General features: G+C 33.6%; 1 protein-coding gene across 1 annotated transcript in view; it reads left to right on the forward strand.

Moving 5' to 3' along the window:
- Positions 1 to 8,474: 8,474 nt before the first annotated feature.
- Positions 8,475 to 22,770, forward strand: part of LOC125652495 (little elongation complex subunit 2-like) — a 48,996-nt gene continuing 34,700 nt past the window's right edge. Inside the window, exons 1-6 of the mRNA XM_048881735.2 lie at positions 8,475 to 8,922; positions 9,655 to 9,755; positions 10,721 to 10,825; positions 14,094 to 14,175; positions 15,390 to 15,501; positions 16,704 to 17,014. Coding sequence (XP_048737692.2) covers positions 8,837 to 8,922; positions 9,655 to 9,755; positions 10,721 to 10,825; positions 14,094 to 14,175; positions 15,390 to 15,501; positions 16,704 to 17,014 — 797 coding nt within the window. The 5' untranslated portion in view covers positions 8,475 to 8,836. The remainder of the gene's footprint in view (positions 8,923 to 9,654; positions 9,756 to 10,720; positions 10,826 to 14,093; positions 14,176 to 15,389; positions 15,502 to 16,703; positions 17,015 to 22,770) is intronic.

A 22,770-nucleotide genomic window follows, 5' to 3' on the forward strand; every position in this document is an offset into this window, starting at 1 on the left:
AAAATAGGTAACGAAATTGGTATGCAGGACAAGAAAACACATCCACCGCGGACAACTCTTTATACAAGTGCCAGCGGAAGGAGACTGCATCTTAAATTACATTGTTTCCCTTAATTTATCTATTAGGAGTCTCACAATACGGACAGTGGTGGCATTCCTCCTCCCAACCCGTGCTGGTTAGCTGTAGTCAATCTAGGGTATTAATATGAACCGCCTAAAATCAACATTTCCCCAGTAAAATCAAATTGGTTTGATTTCTTTTGCATAATCTAGCCTATAGATTCAAATCCTCTGAAATATGTCAGAATCCTATTGTCCTTAATGATATATTTGAACAAACTTTTGTTATCTATTTCTATAGTTATAAACTTCCATAAAAATGAAGAGTAAGACCAATTACTGGTGTTAGTGAAATTTGTCCTCTAGGGTCAAAAATTGGTACAATTACATCTAGTACTCTAGGATTGTTAAAAATCAACTCCAATGTGAAAAGAGGAAAACAGATAAACCAATGAAATACGTGTAAATCAGTGGCGGATTTAAGGGGAGCGCAGCTGCCCCCCCCCCCCCCCCCTAAAATTTTCAAATAAGATAAATCGTGAAATTAACAGACACCATTCATGGATTCTCTCAATGTTACTTGTGGTATGAATGAAGGTGCTTATCATTGATATCTTCCTTGTATGTAAAAAAAAAAAATATATAAATGCTTGGAACAATCTTTTTGACAAACTCTTCAGACTTGACGAAGCTATCATTGTAGACACACATTTATAATGACAGTTTAATTGTCTCGTTTTAATGGCTTTATTTTTTCGACAGTTCATAAATTCCTTAACGAATCTGGAAGATATAAAGTTTAATAGCTACCCTCATGTGACCTCGAAAGATTTTGCAAAATCAATTATTTGTGTTGGTGTTTTTTCTGATAGTTATTGCAAAAAATCTGGTTAAGCATAAAATATTTCAAAAGTCTAAGTTATACAAATACAAATATTTATTGGCACAAACACAATTACAATATTTGGCAAAGGCCCATTGAACATCATTAAATAATCTTGACATAATTTTTATGTAGTCTTAAGTAATTGACTTCGATATTCAAAACAGTCTGTAATAAATTTCAAAGTAATTTTTAAGACTTTGTGTAAAACACTGTTAAAATATACTTGTAACATCTATCTTTCATTGAATAATCAATTATTGAATCCAAGGGCAATGAAATCTGTTTTCATTGATTCTTTATCAGGGTCCATTATGCGCAATGTTTTGTTTATATTACCCAGCCATTTTGTAAAGAAACAGTTTCATGAAATTGTTATGAGTACTGTTATATCATTATAACCGGTTTTTGTAACTTTTTAAAAAAAAAAAAATAATGTATCTTAACCCTTTCTCTACCGGCATATTTTAGAGGTTTTTAAAGACTAAATGACAGTATTTTTAAATCAATATAAATCTGCATGGATCACGACTTGGGGTAGGCATATGACATATAATTTTGTTAGGAATTGGACAGAGAACAATTTCTTATAAAATTTGTCAATGTATCCCATGACCTCAAAGAGGTCTACGGGGTCAAAGGTCATATAAGTGCACATTTTTGCAATCTTTTTTTCTCTGAAATATATATATTACGACCCCTCTCACTAGATTAGAGTCAAAAATAGGAAATTCTAAATGTATGAGCTAATGTGCCTTTTAAAATACTACAAAAAGAACACAATCAAACTGATAAATTTTATTGACAAACAAATATTTTTGGTTGCTAAGTAACAACACTCATAGTACAATTTTGACCATAATTTGCCTTTCTGCATCCATTCGACACAATTTAAACGTAATTACAATCCATGATGATTAGTAAATGTCACATTATTTTAAAAATATAATCTTTAAATAGATCTTAATCATTTTAAAAGGTTTTTAACAAAAAATATGATGAAGAGAATTAAGGTCAAAGGTCATCAAATGGAAACTTGGTCCTTTATATTCTTGTCCATCATTTTCTAATAATATGACGTTTTGCCATTATGTTCCATTAGATAGAATAAGTATTGCAACATTAAAACAAAGATCTTTCAATTATTGTTAATCTAAAATAATTTATTTTTTTATTCAATTATATTTGGTTGCTAAGCAACAACACCTTATCAAATGTTATCAAAAAGTACTAACCATTTTTCCTCCCCGAGTTCAACATATACAAATGTTCAAGTACTTACTTTCAATCACTAGATTTAAATGTACTTGCATCATATTTAACAAAAATGTTCTTATATTCAACCTCTTGAAACCTATTTCTAGACATAATTCTTGATAATGAGTTGTTCCGACAGGGGCATGCGTTGACCATTATATGTCTATCGACTGGAACTTCACAGCAGGCATGTATAAGATAATGCACAAAAATCTGGGGGGAAAGTATGTCTTAATACTTAGTCCTAAACACTAATGTATTGTCAAAGCTTTTGAATACTCAATTGGCTCTGTAAATGTTTTCGATAATCAAGGCCCTCTGAAAAGTATGCATTTAATTACTTATGAAATTTTATCAGAGGTAATTGTAGTACACATTTAATAAATGAGTTACATTCACAGCCAGATTAATTTTGGTAAAGGTAATCTTTTTACTATGCATTTTATTATTCTTTTTAAACTGGAAATCACTGCCACAATATCGGTTTTTAAAACTAGTAAAACGTGTACAGTTCCTCTTCAGTGAGAGGCTGCAAACTTCCTTGGGAAGTATATGGTAACCCTTCCCCCTAGATATGACCATCTCAGCATAATGGTTGGTGGCAACACAGATGGAGAAAACCAAATCTTCTATCAGAGACAGTTTCATAAAATCTGCAGTTCTCCGAGTAATAGGGTCCCATATCTGAAAGAAAATTGCAAATAAAATCAGTATTGGCCACCATACCTTAAAACGTGTCATACCTTATAATTAGAAACTAATTAGAAATTGTTTTGTCTCTTTTTGTATGTATACGATCCCTAGTTATGCAGCACCCACCCCCCACCCCCCAAAAAAACCCAGTAAAATGGTACACACATATCAGTGTACCATAATGCCATGATTCCATTTGTGAATGTATTATCTGGATTTATTTGAATGTTAATCAAATTTATACTGATTTAACCCTATATTCAACCTCAAAGAGTCATACCAACTTAGGGATGTCCAATCGGGAATAAAAAATTAATCGATGATCGGATTAATCGGATCCACCTTTTTGATTGATTAATCGAAAAATAATCGAATTTTATTCATTTCAAATTTATGGCATAAATATATGAATTTACTTTTTTACCCTAAATATTAAGTTAATTAGAATAAAATCATTAGATTAATTGATCTTATCTTGTTTAACATCTCTCTCTCTCTCTCTCTCTAGAGAGAGAGAGAATTTTTCACTAATGGAGACATCTAACAGTCTAAAATCATTAGAAATTTGAAGTTAATAATCCGATACTTTCGATTTGGTTTTCCCGGGATAGGGATAGATTTCTTGACTTTTGCTGTTATTCTTGTGGGACCCGGGTTAGAATAGAGTCTTGCTTGTTGTAAGAGGCAAAATCCGAGGCCCCGTGTCACAGGAGGTGTGGTATAAAGCACAGGGGCTCCAGGTTGTTAGATATTGAAGTTTTGTATTATTTGTTCCCAAATGATAAATTGAAGTTTAGCATGATTTGTGTCCGAATAATAGATTATATAAATAAAATCCACCACCAAAATCCGCTTTTTTCGAGGTTTTAAAAAAGGTGTATCGTGTACATTAAAAAAAGTAAAGGGATGACACTCACCATCTTGGATTTCTGGGGGGGCCTCGATTCACGGCTTGTTTTTAACAATTTCTACTCTCTGCCTACCGGTTTCTGGCGAGATCTATGTTAGAAAAATATCCAACGACTTCTCCCTATCGTCTGCTTATGTCTACACGCCGTATTAAAGATCCAGTGACCCGAAACATCCTCGATACCTGCCCCTACTTATCGAAAGCAATGGTATAAAGATCCCTCCCTGCTCAAAGACTGTAAGTGCCGAGCATAGGCCTAAATTTTGCAGCCCTTCACCGGCAATGGTGACGTCTCTATATGAGTGAAATATTCTCGAGCGGGACATTAAACAATATTCAAATTCAATCTTATCGGATGATTCAGTTTCGCCAGCCATTTTGATTTTAAATAGTTAATTCTCGGCAGGAATATTCGTATTATTAAAAAGATATCGATGTCGGCGATTTTCGAAATGACAATCGATTGTTCACATCGTTTCAGTTATAGCGACCAATAATCGAAAGTCAGCGATAATTAGTACATCACTATACCAACTGAAAGCCAGGTTGTCATCAATGCCACAGTTCTTGGATCAGGTGTCCCTGTGTCGTCCACATCAGCATCCTTCCAATCAATCTCTCACCAGAGGGCGTATTACGCTGCGCTACAACACCTCTGTCAACGTCTAAATGACAAGATTCTTGGCAAAACTTACCTATACCTATAGCATCATGGATAATAATTTTATAAGTTAAGTTTTATGCTTTAAATCTTAAAGTAGGTTCACAAAAACAACGAATTCCATGATTATACTAGTATTATTGAATGAATGAATATTTATATAAACCTAATTCGCTTAGGTGTCTCATATTTACCATCTTCTGATTTTAAAAAATTCAGAGAAGTGTTTGATTTGCTCAGATATTATCATTACAGTTCGATATGCTAAGTTGGTTTTTGTACATTTTGATATAACTTTTTAGACGTTGACAGAGGTATTAGTGGAGCGTAGCGGGAACGATAACTCTGGGTAGAGATTGCCTTCCAATGCCAATCTCTACCCAGAGTTATCGTTCCCGCTACGCTCCACTATTAATACCAATCGGAACTCCTCGAATGTCTCGCGCACTCGACATTCGAGGAGTTCCGATTGCTATTAATACCTCTGTCAACGTCTAAAAAGTTATATCAAAATGTACAAAAACTAACTTAGCATATCGAACTGTAATGATAATATCTGAGCAAATCAAACACTTCTCTGAATTTTTTAAAATCAGAAGATGGTAAATATGAGACACCTAAGCGAATTAGGTTTATATAAATATTCATCCATTCAATAATACTAGTATAATCATGGAATTCGTTGTTTTTGTGAACCTACTTTAAGATTTAAAGCATAAAACTTAACTTATAAAATTATTATCCATGATGCTATAGGTATAGGTAAGTTTTGTCAAGAATCTTGTCATTTAGACGTTGACAGAGGTGTTGTAGCGCAGCGTAATACGCCCTCTGGTGAGAGATTGTTCCAATGCATGTCTGGATTTGCCAGTAGACTGTCGCTAGCGGATGATACCTGGGAACTTCCCAGTAAATTTTGGGATGTCAATACCCTTTTTAAAGAAGAAAAGAAATTACAATTAAGAATTGTTGGTTTATGTTTAAAAAGCAAAATATAAGTTTCACGGTAGCATGGAACAGTTTCGCACTTAAATTTATTTACTCAAATTTATTTAAAGATAAGGTAAGGAATTGCATACATGTGTTAGAAATGAATCGAATATTTTATTATACATTGCGAGAGTAGCAGAGTGAGTAATGGGGAAAAAAAGTATCATGTAGGTGTCTGCATTATGCCTAGCATATACATGAGGGCAAATACTGAGGAAATTCAGGTTAAAACCTACAAGGTCCAGCGAAAATACTGAAACTCTGAGGGAAAGTGAATGACCCCAGATATAAACGTAGAATTGAATTGGTTCTTCATGATACCCAGTGTCTAAATCCCCTTGCATGGTACTCTGATGGGGTGTGGATTTAGTTGAAATTAGAGAAAATCTAGGCAAGAAGGGATTGATTGATTGATTGATGTTTTCTGCCAAACTCAACAATTTTTCAGTTATCTGGTGGCACCCAGTTGTTTTTTTTTATTGGTGGGAAAACCCAGATACCTGGGGAGAGACCACCGACCTTTCGAAAGTAAACTGGGAAAACTTTCTCACTTACCGGCGCGAACGGGATTCGAACCCGCGCCGACAGAGGTGATAGGCCGTGTGATTTTGAGCGCGATGCTCCAACCACTCGGCCACGGAGGAGGCCGGCAAGAAGGGGACAAGTGTCCATCAGCTCATAGCATACAAGTACCAGCATGTATAGATCACATGCAATTTATGGTCATAAGCTACTAAGTGTATATAAAATACATGCATTTGGATAAAAGAGAAATCAATATGATTTTTCATTAGCCTGTCATAATCAGACTTTGATCGATGTTAACCCACCCCCATTTTGGCCCAAACACACATTTTGTTTTTATTTCTGTTACAGGATAAAGAAAATAATTCAAATTATGATAATAAATTCTATCATTACAGTAATGCAAAGTGTGTTTTCCAAACAGATTGTGTTTTCTTTTCATAGAAAGATAGTTTCTTTTATAAACTTGGAAAATAGCCGTCTCACCAGCGGTCGTGAATGCCCAGTCTGATTAAAACCACCCCATCCCATTATACACTAAATCCACCCCCTTCTTACACTCGCGCGTCAGGTAAGGAGATAATTCTGGGAAAGGGGGTGGGGGTGTTAATCAAACTGCCGGACCCGGACAGGGTGTTATTCACTTGGATTAGATATCATAAAATATAAATATTTTCTTTCATGAAACGACAAATTATGGCATCAAATCGCGGTTAATTAATCGTGAATTTTTCATAACATGACAAAACCGCATTTTTTTTTTCTTTTTAGTCGGCCTATGTGGCTACATCAACTTGCATGTACGTACTTATACTGAATGCATGATCGTTTGGGTCATCCTGCAACAGGAGATCCAGGGCATCTTCTTCTGACATCAGGTCGTTTTAAAGATGTAAAATACAAGCGTTCGCTGTGACAGTCACGGTGAAGCTGTTCTTGAAGCGTCTTCAATTCAATTTTTTTTATTTTGTTAACAAAGCAATATGTTCAAGATTTTTTGGTAATAAACATCGTATCAATTTATTGGGATAATAAAACAATGAGACTTTATTTTTCAACACAACGAATATACAATTTTCATTCTGTGCGGTATCAATACATAGCACTTCGTGGTATAAAACGGAAAATCCATTTTTTGTTGCAGTTTTCGGCGATAAGAGGCAATGAATGCAGTCATGTCATACATGGTTTTTAAGTTGAATGATTGTACAATACAACGGTAGTAAATACATTTACATAGCATATTCCCTGGAAGCTCAAAAGGCCGAGATTCTCAGGGGGTGCCATTCTGTGTCATTTGAAGCTAGGTACCTTGTGTTGTTATTAGTATACAGAGGTAATAAGTCATTTACAGAAACAAGTGCCTGTGATAAATATAGATAAAACGCCGATCTGTTTAAACATTGAGAAATAAAATCGTAAAAAAACGTATATGTGCAAAAAATTGCTATTTTCTTATAACTTTACCAGGCATTAAAAATAATGTTTATATGTACTGAAAGCATGGAATATATGCTTTTCAAAAATATAAAAAATATTGCATTCATAGGGAAAATTAAAAAAAATCATAGCGAGGGGGGGGGGGGTGGGGTGGGGGGGGGGGGTGGGATGGCCGTGCGACAAAGTGTTGCGTCATATATAGACGAAGTCATCTTTCATTTTAAATGCTTTTTTAAATTTAATGTCTTTATTTACTCAATTGATTTTTACATAGTTAAAAAATATAGAAAATTTCCAAAAATATGATATATAAAACATATATATTACGTCCGAGGTTTCAAAGATTTATAGACACTCCTTTTGCGTAGCTCTGTTTTTACGCGCTATCGGTCATATTGACCGATACGGTAGAGAGAGGGTTAAGGAAAATTACATTGGGAGGGGGGGGGTTAAAAAAAATGGAGATAGCTAAATTAAAATATTTGAAATATTCATGTTTCCGTACCACTTGCCTAGATTATTTCAGATAATTATATGACACTAATATTAGTTACTACCATCAGGAGAGGAACTTGTAAGCTGTAAAAACTTGTTTCCAATCTCTTTGCAAATTCATTATACATATACAGTGTATATTCATGTAACTGTTGTATTAAAATATGTTCATATCAAATCCATAAATCCATATTATCTTTACTGTATACATGCAATCGTCAAAACAATTTGTTAGGACCTAATTATATAATACGAAACGAAAACTTTGATAACTATGTTGTCTGACTTCAATTCTTTTCAGTAAAATAAGGTGAGAGATAGGTCACGTGATCTATGTTTCTGCGGGGTGGATCCAGGATAAATCAAGGAAATTTATCGAATATGGATGTTCAGACAACAAATCAATAATTATGAAAATGATTGTAGTATCGAAAAATGTATTCTGAGATTATAAAAGATGATCAAAAATGGCAAAGCAATCTAATTGAAATCAGATCCTAGGATACGCTCACAATTGCTACACAATCTTACGCAGAGTATACGGCGTGGATCTAAGAGGTCTGATTTCAATAAGATTGATGGCAAAGTTGACTCTTTTCCGGATCTTTTATGTTTGTTTGTTGTTGTTTTTTGTTTTGGTTTTTTCTTTATAATTTTGTTTCGGCTATATCTTGGGAGTGCGTTCGAGACCGCCGTATCCATATTGTGTTTGTGCTCCGTTCTTAAAGTTGCGACTCACGAGTGATGAGAACATGTGTGCACGAACGTTTTCTGGTTGTCTTGTGTTCTGGTGGTGTAAGTTCTTGCACCTCGAACCCGTTCTCGTGATGCGTACTCGGCGTTTGACATCGGCATGCATTCGTATTCGTGCCAAGAATGACGGTCTCGAACGCACTCTGCCAGCGGAAGTCAGGTGTTTACCATGGCCGACTACGAAAGTGTATTGTGTGTGAAAAATAACGTCCACGTATTCAGAATTCCTCCACGGCCCTCAAACAGGGGTTATAGGTGACTGAACTCCGGATATTTATATAGAGATTAGAAATTAAGGGAGTTTTGATACGTATTTGAGAAGGAATCAGGGGTTGGGGGCGTTTCTGTACGATGTCACACCCGGTGTCTCGCACAACAAACACGCACATACACAAAACAATTTACATGTATTTATAGTCTCTTTTATAAAACCTGTAGGAGATCTCACAATTTCTGTTTTAGAATTTTAGACTAAATTTAATGACACTGACACACACCTTTGAATTAAATCTATATATTAGGCTTAAACAGTGAACTACAGTACTGTACATCACTACCTGACTACATGTCATATTTTGACTAATGAAGTCCATCTCAATAGATAGTGATAAGTCTTGGTAGAAAACCATGGCATTTGTCGTGTCCACATTCATTAACTTGAGAGTTTATTAGAATTTCTATGCCCTTGTTTTAACAGTGCAGTTTGAACAGTAGAAAGTGGATACTTTCACGCTGACAACTAAAAAATATATATATTTACATAATAATACATAACCATAATAACTTAATTTTTTTCTAAATCTAATCAATTCAATGACAATTAGCTGACCTTTCCATAAGTGGAAGTATGTACATCTTGATCGAGAAAAGCATATTGAAAATTACAACTGAATACATGTCTTTGTAACCTCTTGAGACTATCCACAGTCATTCAGTGCGTGTTGACAGTGCTTTTACAAGTATTTATTCATGTATCTCTGTTTTTAGAGCATCTGACTGGAAGCTTGATGCACCAGACTGGAATGGGAGGTTGAGGGTAGTGGCTAAAGGCAAAGAATTATTTATCAAGCTGGAAGACAAAACCTCAGGTATACATGTACCAGCATATTAACTTTATGTTCCACTAATTACCGTAACTTGCAATCTAATTAAAATTAGATCTTCTCAAACCGTTACACTAGAGAAGGATCGGACAGCATTGCATTTGAAGTCATGCTATTGACCCCAGTCTCATGAATAATTCAATGAATATGCAACCAATAACAATAGCTTGACAAAGAATCAAGAACCAATCAGGAATCGTTTACTGAAGCATATTTGGATTGAAGGTGTCGATTCATGCAAGTTTATATGAATTCTAAATATCAGCATTAAAGGATTTTAGATACTATGCATCCATTATCATCAAAATGTATTTTCTATGGCATTCTAACATCACTCATGGCGGCCTCCATCTTCTTCGATTATTCTCCTGTGCCCCTGGGTTGTAATATAACAGCAAAATTTTCATGTTATTGAAAGCCGTCATTTGATTGGTCAAGTGTGAAAGGTGAAAAACATGACCTCAAACACAATGCTGTCAGGTTCTTCTCAGGTGTAACGGTTTGAGAAGATCTGATTTTAATTAGATTGCACAACTTGGTACATGTAACTGTCATGTACCACCTACTCCCATAGGTTGCTGTCAATAGTTGTTTATATGCAGTTCCAGTAGAAAATGACACAGATTTATACAGGAGATTAATAAATCAAGTACATTACTAATATATTCAAAATATGTGTACATGTTTTATTTTTTAATTTGTATTTTGGAGACAAACAAAAATAGATTTTGAAATACTTTCAGTGTTTGACACAGCAATAGGAAAATAACTTTCTTTGAAGCTTCAATAGGTGCATGTACCTGGTAATATGTAAACCAAGATTGGTTAAATTTTCCTGGAAGTTTGAAATTGGAACATTTTTATATAGATTGTAGACTGGGAGAGCAGTTAGTTAAACATTAGAAATAAACTTTGTGAAATATAATTCCATTTTCATTTTTAATTTCCAGGGGAGCTGTTTGCCCAGTGCCCAGTGGATAACCACCCAGGTACTGCTGTAGAGAGTGTTACAGATTCCAGTCGATATTTTGTCATCAGGATCAAAGATGATGGTGGTGAGAGTGAAAGAAATTATACTGAAACCATGTAACTTACGAATCTTGTTAGTATTTTTGAAGAACATGTACGAATTATAATAGTGAATGGAAGAATAATTTTGTAATGCCTCCATTTGCCTTGCACTTTTTGGTCAGTTGTTACATATGCTGTTGTCTGACTAATTACAAGAAAACTCTTTTCGTTACATGCTGATAGTCATCATACTTCATTGGCATGTTGGTCATAACTGGTAGTAGTCTTGAAACTGTCGCTCACTTGGGGGGGGGGGGGGGGGGGGGGGTGTGACTAATTTTTATACGCCCGTCTTAAGACGGGCCGTATTATGTTATGGCCTTCATGTCCGTCTGTCTGTCCGTCTGTCCGTCCGTCTGTTAGCTTTTTCGTGTCCGGCTCATAACTTAAATACTATAAGGCCTAGAATAATCAAACTTTGTCAGTTGATACATCTTGGGTAGAAGGTGTGTCGCACATTAAAACCAGGTCGCTGTGACTTTTAATTAAGAAGATATGGCCAAATATGGTAAAACCCTGTCCGGCTCATAACTTGAAAACTATTTGATCTAGAATCATGAAACTTGGTCATCTTATGCATCTTAGGTAGAAGGTGTGTCGCACTGTACTTTAAGGTCACTGTGACATTTAGTTGAAGTGATTTTTTGAAAAAAGTATGTTATAATTGGTACAATCCCTACTCATATAAGAGTTTTGTAGAAAACCTCATTCAAAAATGTTACATCAAGAAAACACATATTTTTTTTATGATATACTGTACAGCTTTTTTTTAGCCTATGTAATGTTTCCTTTGTTTCTAACAATAACATGAGAAATTCCACTTGTCCCATGGGAGTAGCATGCAAAGGGCATTTTGACAAGACTAATTAATGAGTTTTGTGTAGAGTATCTCTGATCAACATGATCAAGCAGGTGTTATCTTTATCTCTAGGGAATTGGGCAGAGAGATCTTAGCCTCTTAATTGCAGATATACCAGAAATTATTTGTGAAAGTGAATTTGTTTGTTGTGGTTAGTCTTTATTTTCAAAATTAATTTGACATTGTACTATATAATTTTTAATTTTTTTTCTCAGCAACCTATATGCAGAGTATCATTTCTCACTAAGACAACAAATGGTTGCAATATGTATAAAGGCCTATTTTAATGATTAGTATTTTGATGTTTTGTTATGGCTGTGGCATTGTTCAGAAAAAAGATATACAATGAACAAAGCTGCAGATTGGGCATTTGTGTAAATCTGAACAGATGAAATAGTATTGCAATAACCATATTAAAAAATGTTAATTCAAGAAACTACACATTCTTCATTATATACACTGTACTATACAGCAGTATATAACAAACAAATTATTTCTTTTGTGTCAGTAACAAGAGAAATTTCCCTTGTCCCATGGGTGTAATTATCAAGCAATTCAGGAGGCATTTTGCTAACAGAAAAATTGCATTCTGTCAAATTACAAATTAATTAATGAGTTTAGAAGATCTGATCAAGGAGGTGCTATCTATATCTCTTGCAATCAGGAATTGGGCAGAGGAATCTGGCCTTCTAATTGATCTGTCAAATTTTAGAACAGTTCTAATTGGTAGCCATTACTTTGAAAGTTAATTTGGTATAAAGTTTAAGAATTAATATGATATTGTAAAATATATTTTTATTTTATATCTCAACAACAAGGTGCAGATTGTCATGTCTCACTAAGATGACAGTTTTACAGTCTAAGAATAAACATAATGACTAATGTTTGATGTTTTATTACGCTGTGCATTGTTCTTCATTCCTTAAAATACAATGAGCAAAGCTGCAGATGTGCATTTCTCAAGTCTAACACAACCAGTTGAGAAATATATGATGTATTATTTTTTTCTAATTAATAACTACACCATAGGAGATGCACCAGTGTTTGAAATAACCGTTTTTAATCTATATTTATTTATATTGACATCACCATGCATATTTTACTTTTATACTTGAAGATTTGACAAAGGCAGATACTGATATATGTATTTTTTGATATGTTGAATAAATCAACCTTTTTGAGTACTCCCATTTATTGTAAGTTGTTTGCTTGGATAAAGGGCTATCTTGCACTTTAATCATTTCATTGAAAACATTTGGGAAAATGTTTTTATATCCTTTTAAAAATCATTAAGCTTACATTATCAATATTTGAAGCAATGTCACATGAGGCCATAAAGTGGGTAAGATTCTTAAAGGAAGGTTGACATTTGGTTCCATGCATACCTATCTCTTCATGGTGATATGTTCATGTTAACAATATGTGACGGGCGTATCATGTGCCGTGGCGGTGCACTTTATTTTTAAATTCATTTTATGACACAGATTTTCTGAGCATGATTCATGTGTTATATCTCCATATTCAGAATTCATATCATATTTCAGCACAACACTTGAATCAATACTTACCTCAAACATTTCATAAAGCCCCATTCACATGTATCCAATACTACAGTGTTTAGTGTTCATGTTATCTGCAATAACACAAAATAATTGTTATAAGTTAACACAGACTTTGATGTTTGTTTATATAAAATGAAAGTATTTAAACATATGAATGTAAAAATCAAATTGGCAACTTACTTGTAACATAAATACATAAACATGTTAACTTACTTGAACCTGCGAGTTTAATTCAAATGGAGCTTAAATAAGTGTTTGAATTTCAGTTTTGACTTAATAGTAGGGGAAAATATATTAGGAATTTTGTGATATTTTAATCTTCAGTATACAATGTAAAAAGACAGAGACATGATACTTGTTTTATGTGTAGAAAAAATAGTTCAGTGAAAGGTTTCTATAACAGGTACAAAATTTATAGCCAGACGGATACAGTTCTACAGATAGAATAGTAGATGTCCCCTACTGATTTCCAGGTCAAAATGTACAAGGTCTCGGGGGTTCTTTTCTAAGCATTCAGCACTTCTTGTCCAACCAATCAAACTTCAGACGCAGGTTGGATATGATTAGTAGATATTGTTGTCCCGCTGATAACTGTGAAACCCACCTGATACATGTATCAGTCATATTAACATCGAGATCAACAGATCAAATTTTAGGGTCAAAAATTTGTTTTATTTGCATTTTTCCATTGAAACATATATGCATATAATATTTATTTAAGGTCAAAGTTTACTTAATTTTCTCTATGTACATTACAATATGGAGAAGAGGGCAGATAAGTTCTACAATCATTTTTTAAAATATAATTTCATTTAAATAAATTATTTCCAGGTCGCAGTGCTTTTATAGGAATTGGATTTGATGATAGGAGCGATTCTTTTGACTTAAATGTAGCTCTACAGGATCATTTCAAGTAAGAATTGTATGGAACTATCACTGTACAAGGGAATCTTCCTGAACAAGGCAAAGATATTTCTACAAAAAGATTCCCTTCAACTTTGTTGTTGTTGTATTGCATTGGGGCAAATAATTTGTGGATTTAAAGGATATACCTATATCACAAATTGAAACTTCATTCCCGCCGTAAAATGACCGAAATATTGCCAAAACGGCATAAAAAATCAACCAATCAATCAATAAACTTCATTGAAAAACCAAAGTTTTATGGTATTAATGATTAAAAACCAGATTTTATTTTTATGATTGTGTAGATGGTGATTAGTTCATTTGTTTTGGCAACTTGTATTCTGTAGGTGGATATAAGCATTGTTTTAGTGAGTTATATTCTGTAGGTGGATATGTAAGCATTGTTTTAGTGAGTTATATTCTGTAGGTGGATATAAGCATTGTTTAAGTGGGTTATATTCTATAGGTGGATATAAGCATTGTTTAAGTGGGTTATATTCTGTAGGTGGATATAAGCATTGTTTAAGTGAGTAATATTCTGTAGGTGGATATATAAGCATTGTTTAAGTGAGTAATATTCTGTAGGTGGATATATAAGCATTGTTTAAGTGAGTAATATTGTGTAGGTGGATATAAGCATTGTTTAAGTGAGTAATATTCTGTAGGTGGATATAAGCATTGTTTAAGTGAGTAATATTCTGTAGGTGGATATATAAGCATTGTTTAAGTGAGTAATATTCTGTAGGTGGATATATAAGCATTGTTTAAGTGAGTAATATTCTGTAGGTGGATATAAGCATTGTTTAAGTGAGTAATATTGTGTAGGTGGATATAAGCATTGTTTAAGTGAGTAATATTCTGTAGGTGGATATATAAGCATTGTTTAAGTAATATTGTGTAGGTGGATATAAGCATTGTTTAAGTGAGTAATATTCTGTAGGTGGATATATAAGCATTGTTTAAGTGAGTAATATTCTGTAGGTGGATATATAAGCAGTGTTTAAATGAGTAATATTCTGTAGGTGGATATATAAGCATTGTTTAAGTGAGTAATATTGTGTAGGTGGATATAAGCATTGTTTAAGTGAGTAATATTCTGTAGGTGGATATATAAGCATTGTTTAAGTGAGTAATATTGTGTAGGTGGATATAAGCATTGTTTAAGTGAGTAATATTCTGTAGGTGGATATAAGCAGTGTTTAAGTGAGTTATATTCTGTAGGTGGTTGAAGAAAGAAGAGGAGGCCAAAGTAACAACTAAAGAATTTGACAGTGGACCCAAATTAGACCTTGGTTTTAAAGAGGGACAAACAATCACTATAAATGTAGCAAAGGTATATGGAGCGCCAAATTAACATAAACTCAAATAATTGAAGATATCATTATTTCAATTATTACTCTCTTTAATTGAATTAATGCGCGCATTAAATCAATTATTGCTCTTATCAAATGAATTAATGCACGCTTCAATTCAATTACTGTTCTCATCAATTGAATTGATGTGCGCATCAATTGAATTAATGAGAGCAATAATTGATTTAATGCGCACATTAATTCAATTATTGCTCTCTTCAATTCATTTGATGAGAGCATCAATTTAGTAGAAATATTGCTCGCAATAATTAATTTAGAGCTCGGTATAAATAACTTGATGATCTCTTTAATTCAATTGAAGATATCTTTAAATCACTTACAATGCTTTTGTATAAGGAATTAATGCATGCATCAATTCTTTTAAAGAGAGCAACAATTCAATTAAAGATATCATTAATTCAATTGTGGATATGTTGAATTGAAGATATCTTTAATCATATAGTTGCTCTCTCTAAAAGAATTATTGCTCTCTTCAAATGAATTAAAGATATCTTTAATTCAATTGAAGAGAGCAATAATTGAATTAATGCGCGCATTAAATCAATTATTGCTTTCATCAAATGAATTAATGCGCGCATCAATTCAATCATTGCTCTCATCAATTGATTTAATGCGTGCATTATATCAATTATTGCTCTCTTCAATTGAATTGTAGCGCGCATCAATTCAATTGTTGATATCATTAATTCATTTGAAGAGATCATTAATTCAACTGAAGAATTAATGCTATCATCAATTCAATTAATGCGCGCAATAATTCAGAATTGAAGATATCGTTAATTATTTGAAGATATCTTTAATTCAATTGTTGCGCGCATCAAATGAATTGATGACATCTTCAAATAATTGAAGATATCTTCAATTATTTGAGTTTATGTTAATTTGGCACTCCATAAAGGTATACAATAATGCAAGCCCAACACATATCACATGTTTTTACCATTCATTTAAGAAATTTTGCTCAGTGCAGATTTTTATGATGTGATAGGGAATGCCTTGAAAACACATTGTTAGACATCTAAATGATGTGTATGCAGATAAGCCAACAATGGGTACCCTGACAACTGCTAAAACAATGTTTATGATTTTGAGTGTGTTTTAAGTGGTGATAATAAGTCTTTATGAGTTAGATGTATCAATTGATTTTGTTAACTTCTTACAGACTAAGAAAGTGGGATCTGATACACCAACTTCCAAGCCTCGACCAAAAGGGACCAGCGCAGGAGGAATATTACCTCCCCCTCCTGGGGGAATGAAATTACCACCACCACCAGGTGGAGCTTTACCACAAACTTTTCCATTGCCATCTACTGGCGTTGTGTCACAAGCACAAGTGAACAAGAACTCTAATAGTAATGTTGATCTGTTAGGTTTCGACTTTGGTGATTCACCTAGTAGTAAATCTTCAAATGTAGCCCCAGTTCAACCTGTACAGACCAACAGTGATCCATGGGGAGATTTCACAGGGGCAGGGTAAGTTTTTAACTAGCAGCTGTGATTGGCTTCTAAAATTGAGAACAAAATCATGAAAACACATGTTAGTTAAATGTCCCTTTAACAACTGGTTGAGAGAAAATTAATTGATGAGTGTAACACGTTCATATGATGCAGTGTTCTCCTTCAATCATGTCATTTACTACAAGAGGCATTAAGCCAGAATTCACAACATTTCATCTACATTTCTCTGAGAAATACATGAATAAACTTATTTTCATATAATTTTATAAATAATTCTCCCTAGAAGGTCCATTTAACATTTCTGCAGACTTCTAAGTGAATTATTTAGACTCCAAAGGATGTTAAAACAAGATTCAGATAAATTTGACAGTGATTAATATTGTTACAAAGGTTCAGAACAGAGTGGAAGAGATTTAGTTGTCCATACTGGTGTACAGTTGTATATCAGAAATCCACAAATGACCATTTCCTCCTCCAGCCCTGTGTAGTGGTCATCAGTGATTGAACCCATGATGAAAAAAATTACTCAATTCAGTTTTAGATTTGAATGGTGACACTTATTATTACAGAATTTCAATTGGATTTTTGAGTCAAAAGAAAACATCAAAAGTATTTGCTGTAAGCAGCATTTACAGGGAATGAAGATAGGTGCAAACGAAACTTCAGTATTAAAAAAAAAATTAAAATTAAGAATGGTATGATAGTATATTTCCTTAATTCTGTCTTCTTTTTCCAATATTTGTGCACAATTAAGTAGTACATGTACATGTTAAGTGATGTAAATTTTTGACACGTTTTTCAACAGCCATATTATTTAAGCGGGCTCTGACTCTCCTAGAGAGGGCATTGACTGGGGGATCATAGGCCGTTTTTCTTCATTTTCTCATATTACTGAGATTTTAATTTTATAAGTATTGCGTGGTTTTGATATATTTGCATGTTGGTATGTTTTAACTCTACAAATCATTCAGAAGTTCTGAAACAGACTTATTCTTAGATCTGCAACAGAGGTTTAAATAAACTAAACTAAACATGCCCACTTACAACTGTATGTCATAGGGTATTTTACATGGTCTGTTGAAGCTTCTACATGTAAATACCTCAGACAGTAACACAGACCTACAGTTTTAACATATTAGTATGGCTTCCTATTGTGTATCTTTAGCTGACATAGCAGACAGATCTAAATGTGGCATTCAAATTTTAATATGGCATATTTAAGAAATGAAAGACTTTAAAATTTATGTGTGTGTGGACTTCCTTAAATATTTTCTACTGATATCAAAACACTACCATTTATGTAGCTTTATTTGGTTTTGGTAAAGTTTAGTAATAAGCACAAATATTCCCAATAATACTTTACTATAAGTTTACAACATTAACTTACAAACACATGTTTATTAATCATTTTAATTTCCCCTTCTTCATTCCATTATAATCTTCTTATCTCAAGTAACTCCTCTGATATCTTTTCTCTTTGTGAAGTTTTGGTAATCGCTAATGGAACACTCAACACAGCATGAAGAGGTGACTAAATACCCACAATTTTGTCACATTATAAAACCATTTTTTGCCTATAATCTACCTACATTGTATTTGTGTAAATTTTATCCCTGCACTTTCCTTACTTGTGTTCAAAATATTTTGTCATTCAACCCATTATAGTACATGTATAGAACTTCCCATTTTGTTTGCAATATTCAAAATCAGACTATTCTAAGTGTTACATACAATATCTACAGATATTCAGGAAAGTTGAGCAGAAAATTTTCATTATATTCATGCAAAGCAAGTAAATAAACCAATGTTTACATTCACTAATATTTTGTCTGTAAAAAGCTTTTCCTGTCTCAGTCATCGTTTTCATTTCTCATTGAAAGCAACAAGAGGTGGAAATGACCTTTCAAGTTGACAGAAAGGCCCGTAAAATAATTTCTGTCCATTTAAGGTCATACACAATGTTTCTCAATAACATAAAGTTTATCATGACATTTCAGGTATAATTCACTTGCATCTTATCTTGTTCTAACAAAAAAAATTATGGGTATACTACCAGGTCTGTTTTTAGAGTTTGCATATTTTGATAGTTCCTGGTTGTGGCAAGTAAATATATAAAGCTCTTATCTATTACAGAAGGCTGTATATATGTACATTACTAAGATATTGTAACAAAGAAGGGAAGAAAAATCTTTGAAAGAATCAGGTCGAACTCTTGTATGACTAGTTAGGCTAACCACTGAGTGAATTAGGTCGACATAGAAAGTATGGTAATATTATTCAATAATTTGCATTATCAACTTTAAACTTGTTTCTGAAATCATACAAGAACTTTTCCTATTGAGGAGATAAGAATTAGTTTTAGGAAAAAAAATGGAAGAAATGGACAGGTATGCATAACCTTAAATACAAGGAATAGACGTTAGTTTGTCAGCGTCATTGGGGATATAACAGTGATTGTAATCATCAAATCACCCATGATTCCACTATTTATATGTGCCCATAATACAACCAAACTAAACACATATTCTTTAATGTCCAACTTTTAAAACCGGGTGTAAAACAAAGCAAGTTCAGACGGAATGTTTAGTTTATTTTCTTTCTCAAGTGTATTGACATGTTGTGGGCTTTTAAGTATGTACCATACATCACAACATGCACAGTGAGAGACTGTAGACAATGATTGTTCACAGTGAGAGGCTGTAGACTAGGATTGTTTACAGTGAGAGGCTGTAGACTAGGATTGTTTACAGTGAGAGGCTGTAGACTAGGATTGTTCACAGTGAGAGGCTGTAGACTATGATTGTTCACAGTGAGAGGCTGTAGACTAGGATTGTTCACAGTGAGAGGCTGTAGACTAGGATTGTTCACAGTGAGAGGCTGTAGACTAGGATTGTTCACAGTGAGAGGCTGTAGACTAGGATTGTTCACAGTGAGAGGCTGTAGACTAGGATTGTTTACAGTGAGAGACTGTAGACTAGGATTGTTTACAGTGAGAGGCTGTAGACTAGGATTGTTTACAGTGAGAGGCTGTAGACTAGGATTGTTTACAGTGAGAGGCTGTAAACTAGGATTGTGTACAGTGAGAGACTGTAGACTATGATTGTTTACAGTGAGAGGCTGTAGACTAGGATTGTGTACAGTGAGAGGCTGTAGACTATGATTGTTTACAGTGAGAGGCTGTAGACGAGGATTGTGTACAGTGAGAGACTGTAGACTAGGATTGTGTACAGTGAGAGACTGTAGACTAGGATTGTTTACAGTGAGAGACTGTAGATTATGATTGTTTACAGTGAGAGGCTGTAGATTATGATTGTTTACAGTGAGAGGCTGTAGATTATGATTGTTTACAGTGAGAGGCTGTAGACTAGGATTGTTTACAGTGAGAGGCTGTAGACTAGGATTGTTTACAGTGAGAGGCTGTAGACTAGGATTGTTTACAGTGAGAGACTGTAGATTATAATTGTTTACAGTGAGAGGCTGTAGATTATGATTGTTTACAGTGAGAGGCTGTAGACTAGGATTGTTTACAGTGAGAGGCTGTAGACTAGGATTGTTTAAGAAATTGATATGTCAGTTCCATTACTTTGCATGTATTAATGAGGTTATACTGCTCGATTTTCCTGCACTGTCATGATATAGAATATTTCAAATTGAGGAATTATTACTATTGAAATTTTTTTTGTCATTTAAAAAGATGATATTCATAATCAATGCGTAAATACTTGTAAATAAATGAAATAAGGACATGTATGAACTTGAACAATTGTACAATCATGGATCTATTGCTGTATCTGAATGAAGAGGTGATGTTCTATTTACCTGTATTTGAATGGAGATTCGGTTTGCATGTAGTTATTATAATATTTAGATTCTTTGTTTTTCTTTTTACAGGTCAGATGATAGTGACTGGGTACAGTTTTGATGGCACTAGATTAAATACCGTCGTATTCTGAACTCATCTGCTCGAAACATCGTTCTGTAGTTACATCAGTCATCGTACACCATTTCGACATTCATGTACTGACAATGTATATACCAATATTCTGCAAACTGCAATAGAAATCATTTTGTGAATGAGATTCCATTTTGTTTTTCTATTGATTTCAGATTTGTTTAATGGTTTCTTTTCCTGATTTTATTGGGGGGGGGGGGGGGGGGGGGGGGTTGAGACAGGTAAATTAGTCATATTATATGCATTTTGAGGTAATACAGAATTTGTTTGCAGAGTGGATGTAAATAATTGAATTACCCGCATATATTGCAATATAATTTTGTACAAAAGATGATGAAATAATTATGTTGTTGAAGCTTCGTGTTTTATACTAGACTACCAATCAGTGAAACTACGAAATTCACATGCAACAGAAAATAGCACTGTTAATTTCAGTGACTCATCATATTACATCTTTACTGTATTGTTTTTGGAAATGCATGGGAAGTGTTGTTTTGCAGCTGTGCTGCATAGTGACAGGTGTTTTGGTTTTTTTGTACATGTGTCATGCACAAGTACATGCACAAGTACAGATGACCTTTAAGCATAATGAATTTTGTTTTGTTATCAGACTGTGTGAAGTTTCTTGACTAATTTTTGAAATTCAGTCAAGATTTGACATGTGTGTATCATGTAGGAGAAGATTGCAGACTGAACTAGGTTTTTCGTGTTTGAAAATACATGTATATGTGTATGGAACTTAGACAGAGAGAGCAAACAAAGGTTGTTGTATTTTATTGATGAGGCATGTAAATGAGCTGGTCTTTATAGAAACACTAATTTGTATGGGGTCTGCAGATACTGAACTCGAAATGTGAAACTGCATAAAAATATTTTTAATTCCTCATCCTATATTTTGGCAATGTACAATCTATGTTAATACTCCCCTTGCCACTAAAAATCATTTTATTGTAAATACTAATATTTGACAAAATATTGTTTTTATAATAGATATTATGATTCCTCTCTCATTAGCTAAAATAATGCATTATTATAGATTCTATTAAGTAATTTGAGTAAATGTTTCATAGTAGTTTTGGAAATGGTCTCTGTATTTATGTAACTCACCAATGCATTTCATTGTTGAGAGGGAGTATGTATTTTGATAATTCGCTCATTCTCTAGTCAGATACATATAACAATTTTAAATAGTTTACAAGTTGGATACCATGTTTATTTGCATGTAATTAGAGATACATTGAAGGGAAATTAAATAGAATAGTGTGGTTTCAGTGATTGATATTGGCATTAGATATTGTGCATTTGCTCAAACAAATAAAATAACCATGAAGACAAAGACAACTATTCTGTATTCATTCCTCTTGAACAAACATCAGACTGCAGTGCTTTCTTGGTTTGATAGTACATGTACTGTTCATCCAAGAAAATTGGAATGAAATGAAAACTGACAAAACCACGGTATATTATGCAGGTTTTCACGATTCCTCTGAAGATATTTTATACTGTAAAAACAGGTTTTTGAGTGATGTAATAATATGTAAAATTTTGACTTAGAGCGGTAATTAATTGTCAGTTTTAATGACTTGTTGTTATTCATAATTGTGATGGGTATTTCACCATATTGAAAAGTACTTTCTTTACATTTGCACTTGTGTGTGTGTTGTTTTTTTTCTGTTGAGTTATTTCAGTTGTTTTGGGTACCCTAATTCATCCTTGTGGATGACAAACTCATTTCCATTCCACTCTGTACATATTGTATTAGGAGTATAGTGAATGTTTTCTTTACATGTGCAAGTATAAGAAGTAAAGATAATGGTGT

This window comes from Ostrea edulis, chromosome 1 (assembly GCF_947568905.1).
Source record: "Ostrea edulis chromosome 1, xbOstEdul1.1, whole genome shotgun sequence".
NCBI classification, from domain to species: domain Eukaryota; kingdom Metazoa; phylum Mollusca; class Bivalvia; order Ostreida; family Ostreidae; genus Ostrea; species Ostrea edulis.